The 11483-nt window shown below is 41.0% G+C and overlaps 1 protein-coding gene across 1 annotated transcript in view; it reads left to right on the forward strand.

Moving 5' to 3' along the window:
• The window catches only part of INO80C (INO80 complex subunit C), a 31486-nt gene extending 20967 nt beyond the window's left edge, over positions 1-10519 (forward strand). The window contains exons 2-5 of the mRNA XM_048077473.2: positions 150-260; positions 3117-3228; positions 4970-5037; positions 9805-10519. Coding sequence (XP_047933430.1) covers positions 150-260; positions 3117-3228; positions 4970-5037; positions 9805-9936 — 423 coding nt within the window. The 3' untranslated portion in view covers positions 9937-10519. The remainder of the gene's footprint in view (positions 1-149; positions 261-3116; positions 3229-4969; positions 5038-9804) is intronic.
• Positions 10520-11483: the final 964 nt, after the last annotated feature.

Below are 11483 nucleotides of genomic sequence, written 5' to 3' on the forward strand. Positions count from 1 at the left end.
GTTTCATGCTTCCCTGCTGCTGGCATCTTTAAAGATTCAAAAGAGACAGAAAAGCTAAACAGGCAACAGGTAGGTAATAAAGCAAATGGCTCGGTCTCTGGTTAAAGTTGCTCAGAGTAACAAGCAGTAAGACTGAATTCTTTCTTCAGAGTGCAGGTGGAGAGGCCATGAATGAAAATAAATTTCTGAACACAGACTCCAGCGCAGGATCAGTGGAAACAGCCGTCAAGCCATTACCATTTAAAGATCCAAAATTCATCGTAAGTATATTATTTTAACAATTTGAAATTCCAAACTCTTCAAATAAAACCCTAGCTAGATTTCTATTTAACCATATTGCTAATGTAAATATTAAGAAAGTCAGGTTAACAGCCAAATAAAAGATCGGCAGTTCTGAAGAAATTGACCTCCAGTCCATGCCACACTATGGTCTGATGTGCACATTATATTATAACACGAAAATGGCACTCATCCAGAGGGAGAACCATTATATTAAATTGTGGAACAGAGCCAGAGAACCTGGTAGCTCAAGGTATGTGCAGAAGTTTTATGGTGCGGTACCTGACAAACTAACAGAGCTAGAAAGGCACTATTTATACCCCTGTAAATGTAGGAATCCCATCTCCCAGTTCCTAGCCAAGGGAGGTTGCAAAATAGTTGAACTAAAAGTCAGCCACACAGTCATTAGCAGCTGGCATTTTGCTCTTCTCCCAGTCCCTGAAACGACAGCAGACCTGCGGTGTCTGCGCTTGCAGTAATTGCTAGATTCAGAAGCAAACACTCTGTGCTCCCCAGAAGCTTCGCCTTCCGGCATTCAGAAGTCATGAAAACCCTGACAACTGATGAAATACAGGCAGCTAAAACAATGTGAGATTTAAATTGGGGGAGAAGTTGAAGGAAGACTAGAGCTAGTGGTGCTATCACTGCTGGGTTTGTTTTTAATATCTCGCTCTGCCAGGGCCAACTCATTGGCACACTGTACAAATGCTTTCTAGGCAAGCAAACTTCTCAGACTGCTGGTCCTAAGCCAGTACTTAGAAAGCAGGATTTTATCCCAGATTTAATTTTGTATGAATAAGAGACAATATCCCGCAGCATAAAACCTGAGTAATCAGGCATCGCACCGCTCACTAAGCAAGGGTTTGGCAGGGGGGGTAAAATTCATCTCTGACTTTCAAGTTGCTCTATGTCTGCTTTGCACAAGAGGACAAGAGGAGCATTCAAAGAAACAACTGCATACTTGGCTTGCTCTAACTCTCCAGTGAGCACCAGCATCTTTGAGAAACAGGGCTTACTGGAAAATCTCCACTTGTGCCCAGGGGCACTCCATATAGCTTCCCTATAGGATTTAAATAGCCATAAGGCCTGCTATCCGTCTTTTCTTAGAGGGACATCACCATTTCCAAAGAGGCAATACTAATGTCTGCATGCCTGAGATGATAACAAATGTACAAGGCCCTTGACAACTGCTGCAGAAATAATAGGCAGTTACAGTAACATTAAATTATCCTCCCCAATTCAGTAGCTAATTTGAGAAGAAATGTATTGATGTTTTACTAGCTTTTTGTCTGTATGAACTGGTAGCAGTAACTTGGATGACTTTCTGCATCCTTCCAGCCCAATATGCCTTAAACGGAAGAAAATAAGTCAAGTAACATGCATCTCTTAATGTGCTTCCTTCTTACTGACCTCACCCGTACCCCTAACAGACACAGATACCTTCTGTAGATCACTCTGCAAACACTGACTCGTAGTTAACTGTACGGAGGACAGTGCCTACTTTTTTTCTCATTAAGGCAAAGAGAATCAAACCAGTAGCAAAACTGTGTGTCTGATCCATGTTCTGCTGAGGTCAGGTGGACGCTTCCTCCCAGCTTCACTGGGCTTCAGATCAGGCCCTAAAGACCAGCTTTCGAAAAAACAGATGACTGAAAAAAAATCGTTATGCAGTGATTTGGGGAAAAATTCATGCAATGAATTTGAATTATGAACATGGTAGTACATCTGTTTCCATCTCGTGTTCCAGCAGTCTCTATTTGCAATGATCTATAGATTACTAAGATGTTGCTCTCAGAGCAAACATTTGCATGTACTTTCTGTATCGGATGTGCATTGCCAAAAACTGATAACATCATAAGCTTATGAGCATCTTTTCTGAATATATCTTACGTCTATGGAAAAAAAGCTTTCTCGTTGAATCCCTTCTGCTATCATTCTCAGCAATACAGCAGCCTAATTTATAAACTAATCACAGCAGAAGTGTGTTAGCAGAACTTTGCTGGGTTTTGATGAGACTGATGTGTCAGGTAGTAATTACTAACAGAGATAACAACTCCCCAATTCCAAGAACAGTTTCTGTTCTGAAGTGAAGCTGTAAATCTGTGTCCTTTGATCATTTAGAAGTAGTACAGTATATTGTGCATCTTCTGTCTCTGGAGGGACATAAATAAATTACCCTGTAGCAATCCCATTTGATAAGTGAAACTACCATTATAGTACCTGTAGCAAGCCTTCTGTTAGCGTAGCTTTCAAAATGTAAAATTGTCTTGGCAGCCAACATTCTATTTATTACTCCTTTTCTATTCTTCTGTCTTCTGTCATTTGAAAGAAAAATAAAATTTCTAGAAAGCTTCTCATAGTATTCATTACATTTTGCAAGATCAGTTGTGTTTTCCACAGTTACAGATAACTCACAAGAGCTAGAGCTGCACCTGTACTATGCCATAAAAAGGAGAGAGAAAATTGAGCCGTGTAATCATAATTTTAGACACAACTCCATAGTAATAAGTTCTAATAGGATGGAAAGGATGTTCAGAATCCTGTAATCTCAGGCTAAACCTAACCACATAGGTTTTCTATTTCCATGTAAAAAGCAGATTTTCATTTTCTTCAGTTAATCCTAAACATAGTAGCTTTGACACAGTCCAAAACGCTTTGTTTTTCTTGCGACCAAGATTAAGTGTTCAGTATATTAGCCTGCTGATGAAATAAGTGAGGATAAGGAACGGTTCATGACAAGAGGAGATGTATCAGAAAGACTATAAAGTAGAAGTGTCATGCTCTGAAATAGTATTCTTTATTTATTTTTTCTCTGAACACCATATTTTTAATTCTAGCACTCCGGCATTGGTGGAGCAGCAGCTGGCAAGAAGAACAGAACTTGGAAGAACCTAAAACAAATTCTTGCTTCTGAAAGGGCATTGCCATGGCAACTAAATGATCCTAGCTGTAAGCTGCTTAGATGCTTTGCATGTATTTATAAATAATAAAATCCATACAAATAACTTTCTTTAAAACAAACCTAAATTATTGCATCAGTGTATGCAATATCCTGTTTGAACAGGGTCCAGTGGGACATTCAAGACGTCCAACCACACTCACCAGTGCCAAGCAGAAAGTAGGGGGAGACATAATTTGGAGTGCCATGAAAAAGTTTGGATACATCTGGGGAGGGAATTCTATGAAGGAATTGTATTTACCGGAACCAAGTCAGAAACTCCTTATTCCCATCAGGTTTTTGTCACCTCTTCACTGCTAAGGAGCCACCTCCTCTGCATACAGCCCGTTTGTCTCCTGAAGGTGTGGTGGCTGCTGCTTCATTAGCTGTATGGGAGCTGTTGTGAGATTCTGCTAGCCACATCCCTGCAGTAGCTGAGACCTCAGCCCAAGCTTCCTATCCAGCTCCTTATCCCAGATTCTTGGGAGACTTAAGTCCTACATCCCCTACTTAGCTCAGCACAGCTGAAACTACACTATTAGCGCTCCAGATTACAGCGAGCTTGCGTATGTCGACAGGACCGAGCTACAGCAGTGCTCTTAATCTCGACGTACTTCAAGATGACTCGTAGGGTACTATTGAATGTAGCTGGAGGCAGAATTTGATCCTCAGATTTTACTTAAGCAACTCAGAACTTTACTTAGGCATCTCAGAATTGATCATATGAATATACTTTTTTTTTTTAAATATACATTTTGCTTTATCCAAAAATAACTTGCCATTTTTGGAAGTATTTTAGATGCAACTGTTAGAGAAAATGCAGGCTACTGTGTGTGGCTGGCTATTGTAACCAACAATCTGTTGACATTGCTATTTCTAGTAGGTTTTATTTGCAACAGTAAATTTAAAGGCTTTTTTTTTCAAGATGGTGGCAAAGGAAATTCAGTTGCGCATTTAAAAACAGCCGTCTGTGGCATTAGTGTCTTTTGAATTATGGGAGTAAGATTTAAACATTTGATATGGAGGGAGCATTTCAGTTTATCGTAGCAGCTGGATGAGGTACAAGGGAGATCGGGAGGGAGGAGAGAAATGATCCAGGTACAAGACATTTTTGTAAACATTGAAATTTGGGGATTTAGCAATTTAAATGTACCAGTCATATTTTAAAAAGTTGTATCTCATAAATGAATGAGACTTGGTATCTAAAGGGCACCACAGAACAGCAGTTTCCATCAGTTAATTTAAACATTCAGACAATTTTCTAGGTCATTGACTGGGCTTAAAGTGGTACATGCTTAAAGATTTACTTGATTTAAAAGATTACTTTGCTTTTCTGAAATAGTATAATCCAGAAAAGCAATCTTGAACGATGCTTCCTGGTCTTAACATACAGCATGTGTACAATAATGGCTATTCTTTGCAAATAACTGAGGGAATTCATTAAGACTTGGAGGAAATCAGCACATTTCAAATAGCTCTCTGGCATTTTTCCTTTTAGGGAGGGCAGTTCTGTTTACTGAACTCTTGGTCTAGTGAGGTGAGCAGAAACAGGCTGTTGTTTACAGTACTAGCAGGCTAAGTGTTTTCAGAGGTAATTTCTGCTTCATAGTTCTTTGCCTTAATGTTCCTAGTTAATAAAGACCTCAGAAAGTAAAGCCGGTTTTAAAGAAGTATTTGCTACCTCTTTACATTTTGTGTTTTCCTTTTAAAATTTATGTAGCACACTGAACTTATCCCTTTGTTTCTCTCTAGATTTTAGTATTGATGCTCCTCCATCCTTTAAGCCTGCCAAGAAATATTCCGATATTTCAGGACTTCCAGTAAGTATCTTATTTTTTCTCTTCAAAATTGGCATCTCGCTTTCCACAACGAAATAAACCTGGTAGATGCTTCTGGAAAAAATGTGCATGCTGAGGCTCCCATTCAGCCTCGCACTTAATAGTTGTCTTGTGATTTACGGCCAAGCCCCCAATACTGTCCTTACATCACGAAGTCCTCGGGATTGTAATAGATGCCAGGACGGCTTAAATACCTTGTCCTGCCAGGTGCCTCCTATCACACCACTTCCCCAACTTGGGAATCTGCACTGGTCCCCATCATTCTCGACTCTTTTACTTTGTTACAGTGAAAGCTGGTGGCCCACAGTTTCCCTCACTTCTAACTTTACCAAGCGTTAACCGCACAGTCTGAAACTTTCCATGCTGAATGTTTGTCTGAGGCTGTTCTTTTTTCATTATATCTTGTAGGGAAAATTTCAAAAAAAAGATGGTTCAGCAACCTCCAAGAATGAGATTAGGCAAAATTATATTGATTGGCCCAGGCTAAAAAAAATGTTACTCTCAAACTTTCCCTCAAACACATCAGCCTGAGACAGACACTTGGCATGGACTTTTGAGAATTTCGAATATCCCCATGCTGCAGAGCTGGAACTTGGTGTTTGGCAGATGCATAGCCTGTGTGTCACAGATGGGCTCTTTAACATGGTTTTGTTAAAAAAAAAAATACATTTGACTTAGTTATGGTTTGCACATGCTCCAAAAGTCTTGGTAGTTACAATTTGGCACCTGAATTCCCAAAAGATTCTGTTGGCACAAAACATGAGTAAAGTCATTGAGTTCTGCCCAACAAAAATTTTGTATCTGCTGCTGACACTGTTCCTATGTGACATGAATAATTTTACTTAAAACAAAACAGGTGTTGGTAACAGCATAACTTCATTTTGTGAGTGCTCATGTTCAGATGCCTTTAGTGATTTATTTTGCAGAAGCCTGTATGAGTTTGTTGTAATGGAAATGAATGGGAAGGTTGCATTTGGGACTATGGAAAGTGTTAAGTAACGGCTATGCTACATAACTACAATATTGAGAACTCTGTAACTTCAAATAGCCTTAAGATGGAATTTCTGGGTCCCTTCCCCCAGTTGAATCCATAGGGCACTATCCCACCTCACAGGGATGATACCACCTCATAGAGGTGCCTGTAAATATAGAAGTGTTATGTTGATGCAGGCTAACACAAAAAAGCTCTCAGAAAATTAACAATTCTATCTTGAGAGTGAGGTTTTAGCAATGTGCATCGGCTAGGAATATTCACTATATGACATCAGTGGGGATAAAACAAAGGATTAAACACGTCCTCGCTAAGTGAGCACCTTGCATTCTGTGTACTGAATTAGATGAAAGTCCATGTTGGGAAAACAATGGGTGAGCACTTAATTAAGAACTGCCTGATAGTGGATACACAGTGCAAGGGATCAAAGAACAGCTATAGAGCAAGCTGTAATCCTGCAAGTCCTAACATTTGAGTTCTTCATTTGACAACATCTACTTTCTTAGACTTTTTTATTTTTTAAGTAATGCATTTAGAAAAGGCACCTAGGAGGTGGCATGTTCCCAGCTGTGCTCTTGAGCATGATTAGGAAGTGGAGTGGGTAGCTTGCATCAAGGCTGGTAACCCACAGTGTTCAAGAGGGAATGAGAAAGCAAAATCTCCCTTGCAGATGAACTGGCAAACAGAAAATGGAAGAGATTGCTCACAGACCCAGGGAGAATAACTCCCTCCAGCCAGGCAGACTTATGGTCTCGTACTCAGAAGAGTACTGTTTGGTTTTAACAGCACCTCATTTTCAGACAAGGAGCAGGGGTCAGTTGAATGAGGCACCCTGCATTCAGTACCCCTACTCTGTATGAAGATGCAGCAGATGGAGGGAGGGAGGGTAGGTGGATATGTGAAATAATAATGAGGAGATTTCACCAGAAGAGCAAAAAATCCAGACAGAGTCACTCAATGGTGTTCATCTCTTTCCTCTGCAACCCTTAAAGAGTTGCTCTGCAAGGGTTGGTGGTGTTCACAACAGCTGCTGATAGAGTTGCAGCGACAGCACTGACCTCTGAAGGTCTAACGAGGGGCAGAAGGCATAACAGCTTAAGTCCTTGTCTCAGTCCCATCTCCAAGGAACCAAACAATCATTCCAGCACCAGCATCTCAAAACCAGTCCGTCGTTGCAACTACAGCGAGATAATGATGCAGGTGATAGGTGTCGGTGAAGACTCTGTCCCTCCCAGCTAAGGGGTCGTTCAGCCACTGGAAGATGGCTCACCCTGTCAGCTCCTCAGTTTTTCTTTGCCAGCTCCTCCTTTCCATCAGTGATTTATGTACTTTAACTATTCCAGCTCAGTATAAATAACCTCCTTTCTCTAAGATTCCATTCAGTGCTGCTTTTGTTGTTTCCTTTTTTCCCTGGTCTTCCAACTTTTTAAAATTTTCCATCCTCTAATCGCACTGTGGCTCGTTCCCTATTTTACCTGGCCTGTGACGTTGCTCCAGACTACGATAAAAATACCATGTTTAAAATAATCTTTTGTATTAAAAAAGATAACTGAGGCAGCGTGTCCTCTAAATGGCTGATCCTGAAATGTTGCCTAAGAAGCACTGAGCCTATTTTCATGATTATTCCCTGCTAGGAAGATGTGTGGGGTAATAGAATATTTCAGAAAACTAGTATAAGAAAAATGCCCCTGTATTTTCTGTTTAAAATCTGAAAGCATTTGTGTAAGAATGTATTTTGTATGGAGATGCTGGATTCCCCATGAAAAAAATAAAAGTAAAATAAATTCCTTAGCATTACTCATTTAGGGAAGAATTAAATGGCCTAGCAGGTACAAAAAAAGAGAAGTGTATTAAAACACTCTCATCAGTATATCTGCAGTTATATTAACTGCCACAATTAAATTCTATTGATTCTCTTCTCTTTCTCTGTGTAATACGAATGGAATTAAATTTACCAATGGTCTAAGCAGAGCAGCCAATTTATCTCTGTGAGGCAGCCCAGAACTCAAAAGCTATTATCTACTATATTGACACTGCAAAATAAAAGTATTATTTCCAAAGTTATAAGATGAATATTTAGTTATATTAACATGCAAAATAAAGTAATTTAATGTAAAACAGATTAAAAAAAAACCAAACTTCAAATAACTGAATTATTGTATTTGAAGAACATGCATCTGTGGCCTTTGACTTAGTTTCTAAATATGACAGAGTTCCTTCTTTGCAAAATCACCTTCACTTTTTCTGTTTCATATACTGCTGAAGTAGGGGTAAGTTTGTTTTCAGTCTGAAGGCCTAGCATAAATTACTGACACTCGCTATGTTAGTTACCATTCATTAGTGTGTGCAGGCAGTACAGCCCAATACGAACTTTCAGAACTGACATAATTTTTTTCTCCTAGGTTGATGCGCAACACACATTGCAGATATTGTTTGTCTAGTTTATTACAGAATCCCACACATTTGAGAAGCATTCTACTTGGTCAGCTTTTCCTTAGGTACATAAGGCCAAATTTAAAGTGTGAAATAAAAATAAATGTATACCTGGTGTAGACATAAAGTTACCACCGGGGATAAATTTACTCCTAATGTCCTAACTTTGCCATTTATTTGAAAATGAATTGACGGCCTGACTGTTAGCTGACTACATTTAATTAACCTTGTAGCATTTCTTTGTAAAGAGTCAAGCTATAAACAACACTTCATTTTCTTCTCAGTCTTATCAGGCCAGATCATTAAGTGGATTGTTACCGTGGCTGAACAGATCCTTTCCAACATAAAAGTGGTAGAGGGCTCTATGCTTTAACTCTGTGGATGGGAGGAGTGCTCCAGGCCTTCCTGGCCTTTTCTGCTCGGGTAGCGGTGTCTCAAGAGAGTGCGGCTGCCCGTGCCTTGCAGCCTGCCACCACCTCTTGTTACACAGGACGCTCTCAGAGCCTTGGCAGGCACTTTGGAATAACGCTGGCGTGCTGTGACTGCCCGGGAGGCTGAAGCCTCCTGGAGAGGAGGCTACCCTGAAGCGGGCCTTCTTCAGCGCAGCCTCCTCTGCTGCCCCTGGGCTAGTGCGAGCTCAAGGTTTCTGTAGCAACAGGGAAGGGGAGAGGATGGAAAGGAGGTTGGCAGCGCTCCCAGGCACCCGAGACCCAAACGTAGCAGAGGATACGAGCCTTGCCCAGGGCTCGCTGGCCAGGCTGCTATTCTGAAAGCAGGCGTCGGCAGCAAAGCAAAATATTCCGCTCAAATTTCTTATCAGTTCAGTCACAGAGCCATAAGCTGAGACTCCCTTGCTTCAACAACCACTTTAAAGTAAATTAAAAGCTAAGTTGTGTGCAGGAAGAGAGAATCAGTCCAAAGCTATCCGAGCACCCATAATTCAGCCTCTTTGTTGGGTAATTTATTGGCAACAGCCTGACAGTTTGGAGAGCTGCCTCGTGAGAGCCTGCACAAGGCACAGAGTTGCTAGGGTGAGTTTAGAGAGTTGTGGAATTCCTTTTGCACCATGTTTTGTATGAGACTATTCTAGCCCTCTGTGATGTTTAATGCATTTCTAATGTGATTTTATAGGGGTCTGTTAACTGCTCATAAGTTTTGACATGAGGAGGAAAAAAAACAAGAAACTTTTGGTCACGTGGTAGAACAGCAGTGCTGTTCCTGCAAAAAGCAGCCCGGTAGTTTTTGGTCTCACAATTTGATGCTTTTTTAATATTCCATTTTGAGATTTTCTTTGAATAGTATCTTTGCCATTGTTTCTTTTTCAGGCAAATTACACAGATCCCCAGAGCAAGCTGAGATTTAGTACTATTGAAGAATTTGCTTATATTCGGATGCTCCCTTCAGATGTGGTTACAGGATACCTGGCTCTAAGGAAGGCAACAAGCATTGTTTCCTGAAAGGACCAAATACTGTTGCGTATCACTCCTGAATGGTTCTAGTTTTGAGAATCACGACGGAAACTGCCTGCAGGATTGAGGTTCTTTAAAACTCTCCATGGATATTTACATCTGGAAGTAGTTGATGATACATGGATTTGAATGAACATACGGTTTTAATTTGGATAAATACTTGTATTTGTTGGTTTGCCAATTTGTAAGCAATTTGGTTTGGTGAACAGAATAACTTAGACCTTAAGGATATGGATCGGCACCATAATGTCCAAGTTATATCAATTTATTTAGAGGAAGGATTTCATCCCTACCCTATATATTTTATGTACTGCTCTGGCTCAGAAGAAGAAACGGCCATATGAATGAAGGGAAAGGTACTAAGATATCCCAGCTTCCAAACCTGCCTTGCAGATGTGCTTGCCACTTGTCTATGAAGAAGTCTGTCCCACCTGTAAAAATGGAAGTTAAAATACCAAGTGCTGCTATCACCATGACTGCTAGTGGTACTGAGCACTGTGGAAGTGAACAGCTTCACACAAATATTTACACTGGAGTAATGTCAGCATAAATAAAGTTGGACTCAAACGTGGTTTAAAATATCTTAAGAAGTATGTATAACAGAACCAAACCAAATCACTGTGTAACTCTTAAATGTGATACTTTATACTTCTGAGTACTCCATTCCACAACCCAACTGTTCTTCTGCCTCTGCTAGTTAGTACATAATTATTATTACTAATCAGTACAAAAAAGCACTTATTTCCCAGACTTTTTTTTTAATAAAAAGATGCTATAAAAGCATGAATTCCACTGCCCAGTGACATTCTGACACCCAGATGGTCTTCATCAAGGCAAGAGCCCCTAGGCGAGGACACTGACCTTTGCAGTGTGAGGTACCAGGAGAGTATGCGATAGCAACTGAGGGCTGTCACCCTTTAGAGGAAGGAGAACAAAGAAGGGTTCAGGCTCTTGCCGGGGGGTTGACAACTACTTCCTGACATCAGAAATGATCATGATTTTCTGAAAGTAAGCTTAGGGGGAAGTGGGCAGAGATTATTCTATCCATTCTTTTTGTCCTCTTCCTTAGGACAAGCTGCTGATTTGTTTTCCTCCCTCCCTCTTCTCCACCTTTGCCTCAGTCTAGCTTCTGTCAAGTTTGCATTCTTAATGTGGACTCCCAAGTTCAGTGTCAGCCATCACTAGCCTCCAACCCGCAGCCTGTGCCATCACTCGCGTACCCCACCGCCAACCTGTAGCTGCAGCACGAGCCTCACTCAGCTCTGTGAGCCGGTGGGCCAGGAAGGCCCCCAGGTGAGTTACCACTTGCCGTGGGGATGCTCTTCTGCTCTGCTCAGAGCTGCCAAGCGCTTCGTGGCAGACCCGTCCCATAGCTCGTTAGCATGAGACCGTCTGGGTTGCTGGGGGGGTGAGACACTGATCACCAGCAACACAGACATCCTCACCTCACCCAGGCTCCACCAAGGACACGGGGATTGCACAAGATCACCTCTTCTCTCTGAGTGCACAAGGAGCACACCGTGGTGACTAGCTAA

This window comes from Anser cygnoides, chromosome 2 (assembly GCF_040182565.1).
Source record: "Anser cygnoides isolate HZ-2024a breed goose chromosome 2, Taihu_goose_T2T_genome, whole genome shotgun sequence".
Classification (NCBI taxonomy): domain Eukaryota; kingdom Metazoa; phylum Chordata; class Aves; order Anseriformes; family Anatidae; genus Anser; species Anser cygnoides.